The sequence below is a fragment of the Hyla sarda genome, chromosome 7 (assembly GCF_029499605.1).
Source record: "Hyla sarda isolate aHylSar1 chromosome 7, aHylSar1.hap1, whole genome shotgun sequence".
Classification (NCBI taxonomy): domain Eukaryota; kingdom Metazoa; phylum Chordata; class Amphibia; order Anura; family Hylidae; genus Hyla; species Hyla sarda.
In genome coordinates, this window is record NC_079195.1 from 97519614 (window position 1) to 97538798 (window position 19185).

The window sequence follows — 19185 nt, forward strand, 5'->3', positions numbered from 1 at the left end:
CGCCGGAAGAGGCCGCAGATTCGTTGCTGAGCCACGGAAGAAACAGGAAGAAAAGATTTGTATCGGACGTCAGAAGATAGGAAGGACAGAAGCAAGAACACACCCCCGACATCCCACATACCGAACACAACATGGCGAAGGCCGAGGTACACAGCAAGCCACTGGAAGAAAAAGGGACCAGCTTCCGGATCTTCACATACGGTAAGAAAAAACATATATACATAATCACAACCCACATAAAAAAAACACATACTTATACACACATAACACACAAACATACTAACAAAAAACAGTATAAACAAGGGAGAACCCCTTTAACTTTCTGGCACCAGTTGATATAAAAGTAAATGTTTTCCAGTAGAGTACCCCTTTAAGTAATTCTGGGAGCTGTATATTTAAATGGTGAAAACTTCTTTAACACTTTCCCATTCTGTGGCAACTGGTATATCTGATTATTATACTGGAATTTCTCACAATGCGCTACACCAGTGGTGTCTGTCACAACAGGCTAAAAATTTACTGAGGGGGGGGGGGGGGTATGGGGTGACACCATTTTCTACCGCACCGGGTGACACCAACCCTAGCAACGCCACTGCCTTTATATATAAAGTTAACACCAAGCACACACATTACATTCTTCCACCCTACACACACACACACACACACACACACACCCGTAGAAAAAAGGCTATGGCTCGCCAGGCATTTTCTGCGGTGGAGGCATATGCTTTACTTTATGCCTCCGACTCCGAATCTGCTGGTGAGGAAGAGGAAGATCCTACTTTCCTGTGTTCTTCCTCGTCCTCCTCATCATCTAGTACTGATGATGAGTCCCCTCTACGGTGGCGGAGACACCGCCAGACGAGGCCACGCACCCCCCATGAAAGTGACTCAGTGGACGTCACTAGTACGAGCGTCCATGCCGCTCGTGGTAGGAGTCCGACACCCCAGACAATTTTACCGGAGCTCCCTTCCGGTGAGCCTGTCTGGAGACCCCCAGAAGGTTATCATCCATGGATTCCTGAGTTTGTTGGCGACTCAGGAATCCGGATTGACACTGCTGGATACACTGAAATTGACTATTTTAGTTATTTTTTCAGTGACAGCTTTGTCAATCTAATGGTAAAGCAGGCGAATCTGTACGCCCAGCAGTTCGTCACCCACCACCCTGATTCGTTTTTGGGCTAGGTCCAATGAATGGTATGCCGTCAGTGCAGCCGAAATGAGGACATTTTGGGGCCTCGTGCTGCATATGAGTCTGGTCAAAAAACCCAGTGTCAGGCAGTACTGGAGCGGGGACGTCCCCTACCAAACCCCGCTTTACAGTATGGCCATGACACGGAAGCGGTTTGAGGCCATTCAGAAATGCCTCCATTACACTGATAATGCGGCATGTCCCCCCCCCCCCTCCCCCAAGTGAGGCCAGTCATAGATCCCTTTGGTGGCGAAATTTTTGGAGGCCTGCGTACCGCTGGATTACAATCAGTATATGGGGGGGGAGTTTATCTCTCTAGTCAAGTCCTCAAGCCATACATGGCCATGCGGAAAACACGGGTATGGTACAATTGTGGTCTACTTGGTACAGGTTGCCATGTGCAACTCTTTTGTACTGTCCCAGTACGCTGGCAACACAGGGACATTCCTCCAGTTCCAAGAAGAAAGAGCAGGCCGGATTTCCCAAGAAACTATAGGTGCCAGGATCGTCCCAGGCCAGCACTTTCCAGGTGAGGTCCCCCACACTGGAAAAAAGGGATGATCCCAGAAAAAAAAGCAGTGTCACAAGAGGGGGATATGGAAGGACACCACCACTCAATGTGACACTTGCCCCGATCATCCGGTCCTCTGCATTAAAAACTGCTCAGGGAGTATCACACTTCCATGCAGTACTAAATTTTCCCTTTTCATTTTAATTTCCCATAATTTGACCCCAATGTACCAAGTCCAGAGTACATTCCAAGTTTTAATCCCATAAACCACTTAATTGCCCCCAAAAAATTTTCATAAAAAAAATAGACTGATAAGACCTCTGGGGGTATTTTTTCCAAAAATGGGTCATGGGTCACTGAGTCACTATCATCGGGGACTTTTTTATGTTGCCTCAAATGTGCAGTGCTCTCTCTCCACCTGAGCAGGGTGCGCATTTGAGGCAACAGGTTAGGGACGGCCACAAACATCACATTCCCAAAATGATGATTTAGAGCATAGGGTTTGGGGTGGGCATATTTTTTAGTTTTGGCTATGTTCTGGGTCATCATTCTGGGAACATAACCTATTTTATATTTAAAAAAAATTAAATGTTTCCTTTTCACATGCCAATTTAATGAACATTTATCAAACACATGTGGGGTGTTAAGGCTCACTGTACCCCTTGTTACGTGCCTTGAGGGGTGTAGTTTTCAAAATAGTATGCCATGTTTTTTTTTTGTCCCCCCCCCCCCCATTTCAGAAAAATTTGCAAATGTGACTCCTTCTCTTCTGAGCATTGTAGTGCACCCGCAGTGCACTTGACGTCCACACATGGGGTATTTCCATACTCAGAAGACATGGGGTTACAAATTTTGGGGGGCATTTTCTCCTATTACCCCTTGTAAAAAATGTAAAATTTGGGGGAAAACCAGCATTTTGGTGAAAAAAAAAAATCATTTACATATCCAACTTTAACGAAAAGTCGTGAAACACCTGAGGGGTGTAATTTCCAAAATAGTAGGCCATGTGCTTAAATTTTTTTAGCTGTTCTGGCACCATAGGGGCTTCTTAAATGTGACATGCCCCCTAAAAACCATTTCAGAAAAACTCACTCTCCAAAATCCCACTGTTGCTTCTTCCCTTCTGAGCCTTCTAGTGCACCCACAGAGCATTTGACATACACAGAGAGAAATTTGGTTACAAATTTTAGGATTTTTTTTTTCCTTTTACCCTTTGTAAAAATTCAAAAACTGGGACTACAAGAACATGCGAGTGTAAAAAATGAAGAATTTGAATTTCCTCCTTCAGTTTGCTGCTATTCCTGTGAAACACCTAAAGGGTTAACAAACTTTTTGAATGTCATTTTGAATACTTGAGGGGTGCAGTTTTTATAATGGGGTCATTTATGTGGTATTTCTTATATGAAGGCCCTTCAAATCCACTTCAAAACTGAACTGGTCCCTGAAAAATTTCGGTGTTGAAAATGTTTTGAAAAATTGGAAAATTGCTGCTGAACTTTGAAGCCCTCTGATGTCTTCCAAAAGTAAAAACATGTCAACTTTATGATGCAAACATAAAGTAGACATATTGTATATGTGAATCAATATATAATTTAACACAAGGGAAGAAAACAGGCTGCACTCACCGGGTAAGTCTTCAGTGCTTTATTTTCAGGTACGAGTCATGGGGGTGCACAATAGCGGGTGCTGTCAAGAGGGGAGCGACACATTTCGCGCTGCCTAGCGCATCCTCTGGCTCCTAAACCAGAACTACTGAACAATACCTACTTATATACTAATCCCTAACACTCACCTGAGAGTTAATTGCGTTTCCGATTCCTGCAGCGTCCCACTCCGGGCTCCGTGTCCATGCCGCAGTCCGAGAACGACACCGGAAGTCGCCAGGCATCCCGGGTCACGTGATCCGGCTCATGTGACGGTCAGCCACGCCCCCCGCCAGAGAAATCCTCCTGAAGGCATGGGGCTAAGCCGGCGTCACTGAAGTGCTGAACACATGACCATCGGTGCCTAGCAACCACTGGACGCTACTCGGCCAGGCAGCTCCATGGAACACGCCCAGTTAACGCTATACATGCAGGTATATCAGAGCCGCTGTATAAAGAGGCAATCACAATAGAAGTTACTGGTTCTTAACATCACAGTGGGCAATGATCACATATCAATAAAGTATGCATACTTTTAATACAAAACATGAGTACTATTATGAGTATTAAGAAGGCGGACCCGCAGGGGGCGGGGGAAGAAACACAAACAAGGGCCAGTTTGCGCAAAAGCGCAAACAAGTGACTTGGAGGGACTGATTGAAGAACCCAAGTCACAAGGGACCTTTAATATCATAAACTTAACAGACACTGCCTTGCCTGAAGTGTGTACCATCTTACTGTCTAAGGGCCTGAATTATTGTTTAGTAGAATCTTTTGGCATGGTGGATTTGCAAATTGATCTCTTTGGGGCGGTACGCAAAATTAATCTGAGCAGGTATTTAAAAAAAAGTGGTACCTTAGAACTCTCAAAAAAAAAGTGGTGAAATACCCATCCAAATAGGTCCACTTGGCTTTAGTGCCTCCACAGATTTACCTGCTGATGTGTTAGAGGGAGCACAGATGTTGGTAGAATTAACCACAGATAGTCAGGAAATAATTTCTGATGAACCAGCAGAGATGCAACATTTCACAAGGGGTAATGCTTCTACATTCTGTCCACCTATCCAAACGGGGAGCACTTTAGATATTTTTTCTAAGTTAGTCACTAATGAAATAAAGGCAGTCATATATCCTAAAGTACATAGTAATTTGTCTTCAACAAGAGAAAAAGCCCTGAAATGGTTGAAAAATAGGAATGATCTAATTTACAGAAGGGCAGATAAAGGAGGGAATCTGGTGATTCTAACGAAAGAGCAATATAAAACAGAGGCCCTTAGACTGCTAGGTGACAAAAAAGTATACTCGTGCTTGACAGAAGACCCCACACAGAAATATCTCAGTCTCCTACAATCATTGCTCCGCAAATATGTAGAAGCTGGCGTGATTTCCACTAAAACCGCCGAAAGATTGCTGCCAAAACATTCAAAAAAGCCCTATTGGTATTATCTCCCCAAGGTCCACAAGTCACTGACCCATCCCCCAGGACGCCCTATTGTCTCTGGAATCGGGTCAGTGACCGAGGGCCTTTCTAAATATCTATTTGAAAGACACGGGTTATTTTTTGAGAGCTTTGGAGGACATCCAATGGCAGGAAGAGTTCAACCTTGCCTCTGTGGACGTGGAGAGCCTCTACATTCGAATCCCCCAGAAATTTGGGGTCCGAGTTGTGGGGGACTTCCTTGTCGACATAGGCAAGGACCCGGTACTGACGGGCTTCATCTGCGAATCCTTAGATTTCATTCTTTCCCAAAATGCATTCAGGTTCAATGAGAGATGGTACAGGCAGGACTCGGGGATCGCTATGGGAACCCCGGTCGCCTGCACTTTTGCAAATCTCTTTTTAGCAGGCTTTGAAAAATACTTTGTGTTCACTGACAGGAACCCCTTTGCCAAGTATATAGGAATTTTCCTTCATTACGTGGACGATATTTTCGTCACTTGGAAGGGGAATGAATCTCAGTTCCTGGAGTTCATAAAGTATTTGAATAACAATGGTGATTTTGAGATGCGTTTCACGCAAGTGTATGGAGGCCAAGAGATGGAGTTTCTGAATGTGAGGGTGGGCATTGAGGACAATATGATTAAAACTTCCAATTACAGGAAAGCAACCGCTACCAATGCCCTCCTTCACTTGCAGAGCTTCCATCCCCCCCCACGTGAAAAAGGCCATCCCATATGGCCAGTTTGTCCGCCTGAAGAGGATAAACAATGATGATGAAGTGTAGCAAAAGAACTATCCGATAGATTAAAGAACAGAGGGTATCCCCCTGCCTTGATTCAAAAGGCTAATGACAAAGCGAGAACTTTAAGTAGAGAACAACTTTTAAAAGAAAAAAAGAAGAAAAGAACGGACAAAAGGTTTGTCTTCTCCTTGAAACATACGGGGATGGATAATACCATCCAAAAGGCAATTCGAAAGCACTGGCATTTAATTGAAGACGACCCGGATCTAAAAGAGGTGGCTAGAAGTGGCCCACTCTTCAGTTATAGAAGGAATAAAACAATAGCCAGTGTACTAGGTGTTACGCCTAGCGCTCCGGGTCCCCGCTCCTCCCCGGAGCGCTCACGGCGTCTTTCTCCCTGCAGCTCCCCGGTCAGTCCCGCTGACCGGGAGCGCTGCTCTGTCATGGCCGTTGGGGATGCGATTCGCACAGCGGGACGCGCCCGCTCGCGAATCGCATCCCAGGTCACTTACCCGTTCCCGTCCCCTGCTGTCATGTGCTGGCGCGCGCGGCTCCGCTCTCTAGGGCGCGCGCGCGCCAGCTCCCTGAGACTTAAAGGGCCAGTGCACCAATGATTGGTGCCTGGCCCAATTAGCTTAATTGGCTTCCACCTGGTCCCTGACTATATCTATCCTCCTCCCTTGCACTTCCTTGCCGGATCTTGTTGCACTTGTGCCTAGTGAAAGCGTTTTGTGTGTTTAAAGCCTGTGTACCAGAACTTCTGCTATCTCCCCTGACTACGAACCTTGCCGCCTGCCCCCGACCTTCTGCTACGTCCGACTCTGCTTCTGCCTACTCCCTTGTACCTCGCCTATCTTCAGCAGCCAGAGAGGTGAGCCGTTGCTAGTGGATACGACCTGGTCACTACCGCCGCAGCAAGACCATCCCGCTTTGCGGCGGGCTCTGGTGAAAACCAGTAGTGTCTTAGAACCGGTCCACTAGCACGGTCCTCGCTATCCCTCTCTGGCACAGAGGATCCACCTCCTGCCAGCCGGCATCGTGACAGTAGATCCGGCCATGGATCCCGCTGAAGTTCCTCTGCCAGTTGTCGCTGACCTCCCTACGCTGGTCGCCCAGCAAGCTCGTCAGATCGCCCAACAAGATCACCAGCTGTCGTACTTGACCACCATGACACAGCAACTCCAGTCACAACTACAGCAGATTCAGTCTCAGCTACAGCAGCAACAACCATCTCCTCCGCCAGCTCCTGCACCCCTTCCGCAGCGAGTGGCCACTCCTAGCCTCCGCCTGTCCTTGCCGGACAAATTTAATGGGGACTCTAAGTTTTGCCGTGGCTTTCTTTCGCAATGTTCCCTGCACATGGAGATGATGTCAGACCAGTTTCCTACTGAAAGGTCTAAGGTGGCTTTCGTAGTCAGCCTTCTGTCTGGAAAAGCTCTGTCATGGGCCACACCGCTCTGGGACCGCAATGACCCCGTCACTGCCTCTGTACACTCCTTCTTCTCGGAAATTCGAAGTGTCTTTGAGGAACCTGCCCGAGCCTCTTCTGCTGAGACTGCCCTGCTGAACCTGGTCCAGGGTAATTCCTCCGTTGGCGAGTACGCCATACAATTCCGTACTCTTGCCTCTGAACTATCCTGGAATAATGAGGCTCTCTGCGCGACCTTTAAAAAAGGCCTATCCAGCAACATTAAAGATGTTCTGGCCGCACGAGAGACTCCTGCTAACCTGCATGAACTCATTCATCTAGCCACTCGCATTGACATGCGTTTTTCTGAGAGGCATCAAGAGCTCCGCCAGGAAAAAGACTTAGATCTCTGGACACCTCTCCCACAGTCTCCACTGCAATCTGCGCCTAGGCCTCCCGCCGAGGAGGCCATGCAAGTGGATCGGTCTCGCCTGACCCTGGAAGAGAGGAATCGCCGTAAGGAAGAGAATCTTTGCCTGTACTGTGCCAGTACTGAACATTTTTTGGTGGATTGCCCAATCCGTCCTCCACGTCTGGGAAACGCACGCTCGCACCCAGCTCTCGTGGGTGTGGCGTCTCTTGATGCTAAGTCGGCTTCTCCACGTCTCACGGTGCCTGTTCGGATTTCTACTTCAGCCAGCTCTTCTCTCTCAGCCGTGGCCTGCCTGGACTCTGGAGCTTCTGGGAATTTTATTCGGGAGTCCTTAGTGAATAAATTCCGCATTCCAGTGACCCGTCTTGTCAAGCCACTCCACGTTTCCGCGGTCAACGGAGCCAAGTTGGATTGCACCGTGCGTTTCCGCACGGAGCCCCTCCTAATGTGCATCGGACCTCATCACGAGGAAATTGTATTCTTGGTCCTTCCTAATTGCACTTCTGAAGTTCTCCTTGGACTACCCTGGCTTCAACACCATTCCCCAACCCTGGATTGGTCCACTGGGGAGATCAAGAGTTGGGGCCCCTCTTGTTCCAAGGACTGCCTTCAACCGGTTCCCAGTACTCCCTGCCGTGACCCTGTGGTTCCTCCTGTATCCGGTCCCCCTAAGGTCATTAAGGACTCTGCCTGCCACAGGAAATGCCTCTCCCCCCCTCCCAGTCCCATCAGGCAAGCCCCTGTGTCCCCGCATGGCCCTCGTCCTGGTGTCACACTGCCCCGTGCCAGGTCTCGCCCTCTGCCCTCTCTCCCCATTCCTACTCCTGCTGTTCTGCCTGCCGTTGAGGAATCCCTCCATCCTTTCCCGGTGTCCTCATCCCAGGGGAGGCAGTTACCGGATAAAGAGAGGGGGAGACCTAAGGGGGGGGGTACTGTTACGCCTAGCGCTCCGGGTCCCCGCTCCTCCCCGGAGCGCTCACGGCGTCTTTCTCCCTGCAGCTCCCCGGTCAGTCCCGCTGACCGGGAGCGCTGCTCTGTCATGGCCGTTGGGGATGCGATTCGCACAGCGGGACGCGCCCGCTCGCGAATCGCATCCCAGGTCACTTACCCGTTCCCGTCCCCTGCTGTCATGTGCTGGCGCGCGCGGCTCCGCTCTCTAGGGCGCGCGCGCGCCAGCTCCCTGAGACTTAAAGGGCCAGTGCACCAATGATTGGTGCCTGGCCCAATTAGCTTAATTGGCTTCCACCTGGTCCCTGACTATATCTATCCTCCTCCCTTGCACTTCCTTGCCGGATCTTGTTGCACTTGTGCCTAGTGAAAGCGTTTTGTGTGTTTAAAGCCTGTGTACCAGAACTTCTGCTATCTCCCCTGACTACGAACCTTGCCGCCTGCCCCCGACCTTCTGCTACGTCCGACTCTGCTTCTGCCTACTCCCTTGTACCTCGCCTATCTTCAGCAGCCAGAGAGGTGAGCCGTTGCTAGTGGATACGACCTGGTCACTACCGCCGCAGCAAGACCATCCCGCTTTGCGGCGGGCTCTGGTGAAAACCAGTAGTGTCTTAGAATCGGTCCACTAGCACGGTCCTCGCTATCCCTCTCTGGCACAGAGGATCCACCTCCTGCCAGCCGGCATCGTGACACTAGGCAGTAATCAATTCAAGGAGAGGACAAACACTTGGCTGGAGAAATCTTCCCCACTAGGCAACTTTAAATGTAGGCAGTGCACGCACTGTAATCACGATCTTGAGGCAAAATTCCTAAGACTGGGAGGGGTAGAATGGAGAATTAGATCTCTTATTACGTGCAAAAGCAAGTATGTGGTATACGTGATCCTGTGCCCGTGTGGATTGTTTTATATAGGTAAAACTATACGTTGTCTGTACGTTAGAGTGCGAGAGCACTTTAGGTCAATCCACACGGGCATCGGATCGCCACGCCTGATAGAGCTACTCATAATAGAACTCATGTTTTGTATTATAAGTATGCATACTTTATTGATATGTGATCCTTGCCCACTGTGATGTTAAGAAGCAGTAACTTCTATTGGGATTGCCTCTTTATACTGTGGCTCTGATATACCTGCATGTATAGCATTAACTGGGCGTGTTCCGTGGAGCTGCCCGGCCAAGTAGCGTCCGGTGGTTGCTAGGCACCGACAGTCATGTGTTCAGCACCTCAGTGACGCCGGCGTAGCCCCACGCCTTCGGGATGATTTCCCTGGAGGGGGGCGTGGCTGACTGTCACATGAGCCGGATCACGTGACCCGGGATGCCTGGCGACTTCCGGTGTCGTTCTCGGACTGTGGCATGGACACGGAGCCCGGAGCGGGACGCTCCAGGAATCGGAAACACAATTATCACTCAGGTGAGTGTTAGGGATTAGTATATAAGTAGGTATTGTTCAGTAGTTCTGGTTTAGGAGCCAGAGGATGCGCTAGGCAGCGCGAAACGTGTCGCTCCCCTCTTGACAGCACCCGCTATTGTGCACCCCCATGACTCGTACCTGAAAATAAAGCACTGAAGACTTACCCGGTGAGTGCAGCCTGTTTTTATTTCTTCCCTTATGTTGAGTACATGGACTTGCTGCTTAGGCTTGCACCACCTACAAGTGCATACATAGTGCTGTTACCCACTCCTAGGGGCTATACATCATATACAGCTGCCTTACACAGGAGTGCCAGTTCCCATCTTCTCCTTTTGGAACAATATATAATTTATTTGGAATATCCATTTTCCTTACAAGCAGAGAGCTTCAAAGTAAAAAAAAATTTTTTTATTTTTTCCATAAAATTTTGGGATTTTTCACCAAGAAATTATGCAAGTATCAACGAAATTTTACCACCAACATAAAGTAGAATATGTCACGAAAAAAACTATCTCAAAATCAGAATGAAAAGTAAAAGCATCCAAGAGTTATTAATGCTTAAAGTGATAGTGGTCAGATGTGCAAAAAATGGCCGGGTCCTTAAGGTGAAAATGGGCTGGGTCCTGAAGGGGTTAAGTCTACACATGTCAAGTGTTCACATACTTGTGGCCATTCATTGAAGTCATAGATTACTAAATAGACACAAAGCTGAAAATACTTAAGTAAATATTGAAGTAGGCATACCTGATATTGGTGGGCTCACCAGGTATGGCACTGCATGAAGAAAGAACACCACACCAAGGGCTAATGATAAGTTAGATGTACCCACGACATCTCCAGTCACAACAGGAATCAGGGCAACATAGGCTCCATCAAAATAACCAAATGTAACAGAAAAAGGCACAAGTAGTTCAAAGCACCTAAGAATTGGAAGGAAAAGGCAACTAAGACCGTCCAGTGCCACGGCTATGAGGTAGCATGTGTATCGGTGCTTTTTCAGAAACCTGAAAGAAAATATACACTTGTATTAATGACTACAATAATATCACAGGGAATTTTTTTTTGAATGGCACGTATATAGTATGTTAGGCCTCATCCACACAACGGAAATCCTGCATGATTTTTCCGCATGGAATGTCACATGCATTTATTGGCCATTAACTTTAATAGGATTCTGCAAGGATATTCACACAGCAGAATTGGCATAGAAATCCCGCATTCTGCGGTTAAAAAAAAATAAGTCTGGTCTTATATTTCTCTGGACTTCGGCTGTGGAATCCCACTGAAGTCAAAGGGGCTGACTTTCTGCTGAATTTGTGCGGAATTCGCGCAGGTGAGGAATCCGCACTAACTCTTAGTGTTCTATTAATAAGTCTATCTTTTTACTGAGTAGCAAAATCATGCAGAATCCATGCAGAAATTTCTGCACAGGGTCCACACCAATTCAGCAAATGATTAAAAAAAACTGTGGAATTCTGCACTGAACCAATATGGATGCAGAATTCACGTACATATGTGGATTTTCCGTCATGTGAACATGGCCTTAGACCGGGTTCACATGGCAGAATTTCTGCACTGAATTTTTCATGGAATTCTGCAAGAAAATTCTGCATGAATTTATAGCCAATACACTTCAATGGGATTCTGCAGTCCCATTCACACAGCAGAATTTCTGCTGCAGGAATTCCATTGAAATAAATGGGCTATAAATTCATCTAGAATTCAGTGTAGAAATTCTGCCCTGTGAACCCGGCCTAAGGCCATGTTCACACGGTGGAAAATCTGCATATCTGTGTGAATTAAGCATCCGTATTGGTTCTGTGCAGATTTCTGCAGTTTTTTATAATTTGCGAAATTGGTGCGGAATTCATGCAGAAATTTCTATACATATTCTGCATGACTCCGCATCTCAGTAAAAAGAATTCTGCATGAATTTCTTATGAATTCTGCAGAAATTAAGCCCCATTGACTTCAATGGGATTCCGCAGCCAAAGTCCGGAAAAATATAAGAACAGACTTTTCTTTTTCCGGAGTGCGGAATGCAGAATTTCAGCAGCAGAATTCCGCATGCAGAAATTCTGCTGTGTAAATGACATTGTGGAATCCCATTAAAGTTAATGGGCAATGAATTTATGTGAAATTCCGCAATAAAAAAGAGTTAAGAGAGAGTTTAAAAGATATTGTACAGGATTGGAAAACTGCTTTAATTCCTTAATGTATCATGACAGATATATCAATTATGGGAGCATTAAACATATATGGTGAAGGCAAAGCCCTTTTCATACCTGATGCCCTTTGTCAGCAGCTTTCAGTCGTGGTCAGTGATCGGCATTGTTGTAAGATACAATGACTGTTAGTTAACCATCTGATAGCGCCATTTAGATCACAGTTAGATCATACACACTATATATGTCCTGAGTCCGGCCAACAAGACAATTGTGGGATATCGATAATTTGTCATGGCAGCCAGAGGCCTTTTGAATGTAAAATCTACTTCTACAGCCTGCCTATAGTGGATTGCCGTTCTGACATTACACTGCAATACAATAGTATTGTGGTGTGCTGTATAATCAATCTAAAATCTTCTAAAGGAGCTAAAAAAAAAAAAAGCGTAACAAAAAACAAGTTACAAACTGTTTTTAAAAAGTATAACCACCACTAAAAAACATTACATTTTAATTATCCCATACTCCATTTTTCAAATTGGTATGTTTGTGTGCAGAAATGCCCAAACTTTTAACCCCTTAAAGGGGTACTCCACCCCTAGACATCTTATCCCCTATCCAAAGGGGACCCCCGCGATCTCTTCTGCAGCACCCCCTGTTATCTGGTGCATGGAGCGAGCGAGCCCTGTGCCTGATGACTGGTGATGTAGGGGCCGGAGGATCGTAATGTCATGACCCCACCCCCTCGTGATGCCATGTCCCGCCCCCTTAATGCAAGTCTACGGGAGTGTGGTGGTCGTCACACCTCCTCCCATAGACTTGCATTCAGGGGGCGGGCCGTGATGCCACGATCCTCCGGCCCCTACATCGCCAGTCATCAGGCATGGAGCGAAGCTCGCTCCGTGCACCAGATGACAAGGGGTGCTGCAGGAGAGATCACAGGGGTCCCCAGCGACAGGACCCCCTCGATCAGACATCCTTTGGATAGGGGATAAGATGTCTAGGAGCAGAGTACCCCTTTAACCCCTTAAGGACGCAGGACGTAAATGTACGTCCTGGTGCGGTGGTACTTAACGCACCAGGACGTACATTTACGTCCTGTGCATAACCGCGGGCATCGGAGCGATGCCCGTGTCATGCGCGGCTGATCCCGGCTGCTGATCGCAGCCAGGGACCCGCCGGCAATGGCCGACGCCCGCGATCTCGCGGGTGTCCGCCATTAACCCCTCAGGTGCTGGGATCAATACAGATCCCGGCATCTGCGGCAGTGCGCGATTTAAATGAACGATCGGATCGCCCGCAGCGCTGCTGCGGGGATCCGATCATTCAGAACGCCGCACGGAGTTCCCCTCACCTTCCTCCGTCCGGCTCCCGGTGTCTTCTGCTCTGGTCTAAGATCGAGCAGACCAGAACAGAAGATAGCCGATAACACTGATCTGTTCTATGTCCTATACATAGAACAGATCAGTATTAGCAATCATGGTATTGCTATGAATAGTCCCCTATGGGGACTATTCAAGTGTAAAAAAAAATGTAAAAAAATTTAAAAGTAAAAGTAAAAAAAAGTGAAAAATCCCCTCCCCCAATAAAAAAGTAAAAAATTAATTTTATAGACATATTTGGTATCGCTGCGTGCGTAAATGTCCGAACTATTAAAATAAAATGTTAATGATCCCGTACGGTGAACGGCGTGAATGTAAAAAAAAAAAGTCCAAAATTGCTACTTTTTTAATACATTTTATAAAAAAAAATTATAAAAAATGTATTAAAAGTTTTTTATATGCAAATGTGGTACCAAAAAAAGTACAGATCATGGCGCAAAAAATGAGCCCTAACACTGCCGCTTATACGGAAAAATAAAAAAGTTATAGGTCATCAAATAAAGGGATTATTAACATACTAATTTGGTTAAAAAGTTTGTGATTTTTTTTAAGCACAACAGTAATATAAAAGTATGTAATAATGGATATCATTTTAATCGTATTGACCCTCAGAATAAAGAACACACATCATTTTTACCATAAATTGTACGGCGTGAAAACAAACCTTCCAAAATTAGCAAAATTGCGTTTTTCTTTTTAATTTCCCCACAAAAATAGTGTTTTTTGGTTGCGCCATACATTTTATGATATAATGAGTTAAATCATTACAAAGGACAACTGGCCACGCAAAAAACAAGCCCTCATACTAGTCTGTGGATGAAAATATAAAAGAGATATGATTTTTAGAAGGCGAGGAGGAAAAAATGAAAACGTAAAAATTAAATTGTCTGAGTCCTTAAGGCCAAAATGGGCCTTAAGGGGTTAAGGAAAATCCCATTTTGACACTTAATTTTTGCATTTTTGTTTTTCCTCCTCACCTTAAGGACTTGTTCACACAGACAGATCCGCATCGACGATGGACCCTACAGTGTGGCCTCCATCTGTGCCTGCTCATAGCGGCAATTCGCCGCTACGAGCAGACACGCTGTGATGGGCAAGTCACCGCGCTTATGCGCAGTATACTCTTGGCCCCAGCGTCTGCTCTTGCCCTAGCTCAGGGAGCAGTAGGAGCGGCCGCGATATGTGCGAGTAAACTTCACATGCGCACCGCAACTTGCACATCGCAGCGTGTCTGCTCACAGCGTCGGATTACCGCTATGAGCAGACACAGATCCAGGCAGAACTGTAGGGTCCATTGTCTGCGGTTTCACAACGTATGTTATCTGTCCATGTGAACGAGCCCTAACTCTTATTTTCCCAATCCAGTGACCCATATGAGGGCTTTTTTTGTGCAATGAATCGTTCTTTGTTGACACCTTTCATTCTACCACAAAATATATGACGCAAACCAAAAAATATTTATGGTGGAAAATTGAAAAGAAAAATGCTACTTTGGGGGGGGGGGTTAGTTTTTCATGCAGTACACTTTACAGTAGAGCTGACATGTTATCTTTATTCTGTGGGTCAATAGGACTAAAATGATACCCATGTTTACATGCTTTTCTAAGACTGCTGTACTGCTTTTAAAAAGTAAAACAATTAGTCTCTATCTGCTGACAAACTATAGGACAAAAAAGAGGAATTAATAAGAAAACACTCTGAGACAAAAAGTTTAATTTGACCAAATAAAAAAAGAGAATAAATATGTACTTCCATTCACACTCAGTAGAGTGGAAAAACTGTAGGCCACTTATCATGTACAGTTTACTACTTTAGACACTAGAGGGCACTGTCTTACTGTATATTTAAATATGGCTTTGTTTATCCATACAGAGAAGGATGGATGTACTGTTGAAATGAAATATGTAGAACTTGTATAAAAATCTATCAGTATTTCTGTTTTGCATACCGCAAAGAGAAATCAGAGATTCCTATGATTCTGGGAGAAGTTTGTGCCTGGGACTGTTATGGATGATCTTTTTTAAACATTTAAAGTGTACCTGTCATCAGTAAAAACTTTTTATATAATGTAGAAAATAACATTATACGTATATTGGTAATATACATTGGTTAAAAATGTGTTATATTTTGTCCCTGCAGCTTTTACCTGTGTGACTCCGTGAGGAGTCCAAATACAGTAAGTGAGGGTAAACAAGCAGGGCTCTGTACACTTAGGACAAGCAGGGCTCTGTACACTGAGGAGAAGCAGGGTTCTGTACACTGAGGACAAGCAGGGCTCTGTACTCTGAGGACAAGCAGGGCTCTGTACAGTGAGGACAGCAGGGCTCTGTGCACTGAGGACAAGCAGGGCTCTGTACACTGAGGACAAGCAGGGCTCTGTACACTGAGGACAATCAGGGCTCTGTACACTGAGGACAATCAGGGCTCTGTACACTGAGGAGAAGCAGGGCTCTGTACACTGAGGAGAAGCAGGGCTCTGTACACTGAAGAGAAGCAGGGCTCTGTACACTGAGTAGAAGCAGGGCTCTGTACACTGAGGAGAAGCAGGGCTCTGTACACTGAGGAGAAGCTGGGCTCTGTACACTGAGGACAAGCAGGGCTCTGTGCACTGAGGACAAGCAGGGCTCTGTACACTGAGGACAAGCAGGGCTCTGTACACTGAGGAGAAGCAGGGCTCTGTACACTGAGGAGAAGCAGGGCTCTGTACACTGAGGACAAGCAGGGCTCTGCACAGTGAGGACAAGCATGGCTCTGTACACTGAGGACAAGCAGGGCTCTGTACACTGAGGGCAAGAAGGGCTCTGTACACTGAGGACAAGAAGGGCTCTGTACACTGAGGACAAGCAGGGCTCTGTGTGTTGATGCTCTGTGACATGCTCTCAACTCACCCAGCAGAATGATTGACAAGCCAGGAGCCTGCACAGAGACCTGCTTGTCCTGTCCTCACTTCTTGTATTTGGTCTCCGCACTGATATACACAGGCGATAGCTGCAGGGACATCGTTTTTTCACCCCACTGTGCAACACTTCCAGAATTGTGGTGGACATTTGCATTCACATTTACAACTGTGACATGCATGCCCGATCCAAGAAGGGCTGCACACCAGGATCGGAAGCTTCATGATAAGTGTAGGGGTAGGGGAGCGAGGAAGGTATATATAGGTTATTTTACTATTTAGCACCTGTCTGGGCTTAGTTAAAAAGACTCCATTATACCACTTTAAAGACTTTTAAAATGTGAATTTTACAGCATAAACAGGCACAGACTCCCTCTATCTGAGCTATGATTTACTCTGAAACCCAGGGATGGGCAAGAGAGCTTATAAGGATTTTTTTCTTTATGAGTATAATAAACAATTTTACTTGGAATTAAATCTTGTAGTGTTGTCTTATATTTTATCAATGTTACATGTGGATAGATTTAGGGCTGTATACCCAAACCCAGTAGAAGAAGTCCTACGAATGGAACTACAACCCAGACAAACCACTCAGAGCATCATATTATATGGCGTTGGGGAAAGGTGCCTTTAAGGGGAGCAACTGGCCTTGTACTATGGGCCTTCGAAGTAGTTTAGTTGTTATCTTTTGGCAATATCTTACCGTAAACCTAAAAAAAAATGTTTTAGTGTAAGCCTTGCTTTATTTCTACATCTCATAATCATAAAAAAAACAATAACAATACTTCCATTTAATAGTCTAAAACAAATTCAAGTAAATTACCTTCTGTCGGTCAACCATCCGAAGGTGATATTACCAACAATGTCTATTACTCCCAGTATAGACATTAGGAAGGCTGCTTGTTGGTGGCTCACACCCACACTTAGAGCATAAGGCACAAGATAGACAAAAGGCGGACTGCATCCATATGCTAGGAATAAAAAAGATATGGCTAGAACAATGAAGTTTGGTTTCAGCAGAAAGCTGTACTCCTTTTGAGAACAGTAGCATAGACTCTTGTGAGTGCAGTCCTGGCTCAGGGGCGAACATTTGGAAGAAGGAATGCTGCTTTGGTTTGGTTCATTTGGATTATGCTCCTGCTTTAGTGAATAGTGTGCAAAGTCCTCCCTTAGGTTTATAGGTCTCATTAAAGCACCACAGACACAAAGATTGGCAACAAAACCGCCAAGAATAAGTAAAGCTCCCCGCCAGGAAAACTGTTCAATGAGCAGCTGCACCACAGGGGCCAATATAAAGGTGCCAATTCCACTTCCAGACATGGCAATTCCATAGGCCAAGGCTTTTCTCTTGTCAAAATACTTTCCTACCATGGCAATAGCAGGACTGTAACAAAGTGCAAATCCAAGACCTGTAAAAATAAAAATCAACATTTAGTTAAAAAAAAAAAAAAATAATTTGTCTTATCATTTCTAGTTTTTCTGGACCAAAATTGTTGAAAATTGAAATAACATTGTTGTGCACATGACTATTTGAAAGTTATGGGGCCCAGCAAGACATAGGCTTAAAATTGATGAACTGATACAACAAATATGTGTACGAGTGGCCTGTAGTGTTGCTCGCGAATATTCGCAATACGAATATTATTCGCGAATATCGCATATTCGCGAATTCGCAAATTTTGCGAATATAGCGCTATATATTCGTAATTACGAATATTCTTTTTTTTTTTTTTCACAGTACACATCACAGTGATCATCCCTCTCTGCTTCCAGCTTGTGTGGTGTAAAGAAGGCTCTAATACTACTGTGTGAGACTGGCGTGTGAAAATTCGCATATACGAAAATTAGCATATGCGAATTTTCGTATATGCGAATTTGCACGTATATTAATTTTGTATATGCTAATTTTCATATATGTTAATTTTCGCATACGCGACTTTTCGCAAATGCGAAAATAAAACGAGGCTATAACGAATATGCGAATATATGACGAATATTCGTCCATATATTCGCGAATATTCGCGAATTCGAATATGGCCTATGCCGCTCAACACTAGTGGCCTGACACGTTCATAGCAGTTGCCTTTACCTTGCCTTTAGAGGGAACTTACAGTATGCAGATTTATTCAGCTCTTATTGTATAGTAGCAGCATGATTCCATATGCAGGTATCGTATCCTTGCGGTGGGGGGATCACAAGTTGTAAGGCCCTTGTAAATACTTCCATCTGTCTAGTTGCATAAGGCTGGGACTGCACTGCGATTTTGGCAGGGGTTGTGGGACCTATAATTGCTACTTCACACTGTGTGAGTCATGTCGCACCTAAGGCAAGAAAATAGCGTTTGCACTGTGACCAAAAGTGGCAGCAACCACGACTGGCAGTCACAAAAATTCTACCTGAGATGGATTTCCAGTGACTGTTACGTCGTGGTCACTCGCAGCGCAACCCTAACTACTATCAGGTGCAATGCAGTATAATATACACATTGCAACACAGTGGTAACATTTCTCAAAGGAAAAAACAAGCACTGTCACTTGGAAAAACTTTTGAGATGTCCAAGAGACATGTCAAAAGTGTTGATCGATTGGGGGGTTTGAGTTTACAGTCTTCCACCGATCAAGATAACTATCCAGGAGAAGTCCGGCTCAGTGCGTTCTCTCCTATCTCTGTGAGACCTGATGAAGACACTATCAGTGTATGTCTGTGGAGTGTGTCTCAATCACGTGGCACAGAGCAGAGAGAGGAGCGGGTGGCCAAGCAGTCTTCTCCTGGCTCGTTTTCCAGATAAGCGGAAGACTAAACACTCAGACCCGCGCTGATCAAAACTTTTGACATGTCTCCAGGACATGTTAAAATTTTAGAAGTGACTGGTAGTCTTTAAAGAGTACCTGTCACCAAACTAAACGTTTACTATATAGTTCCTTAATTCTCAATCTATATATGTTTTCAATGTGATTGAAAAAACAGCCACTAGGTGGCTCTGTTCTGTTCCCTGCGCAAGTCAA

At 45.5% G+C, this 19185-nt stretch overlaps 1 protein-coding gene across 4 annotated transcripts in view; it reads right to left on the reverse strand.

Annotated features, from left to right (window-relative positions):
• Positions 1-19185, reverse strand: part of SLC16A12 (solute carrier family 16 member 12) — a 201686-nt gene that overhangs the window by 20973 nt on the left and 161528 nt on the right. For all 4 annotated transcript variants that reach the window (XM_056529231.1, XM_056529230.1, XM_056529229.1 and 1 more), the window contains exons 5-6: positions 17004-17589; positions 10482-10741 (exon numbers count right to left, since the gene is read on the reverse strand). In XM_056529231.1, the coding sequence (XP_056385206.1) occupies positions 10482-10741; positions 17004-17589 (846 nt within the window). The remainder of the gene's footprint in view (positions 1-10481; positions 10742-17003; positions 17590-19185) is intronic.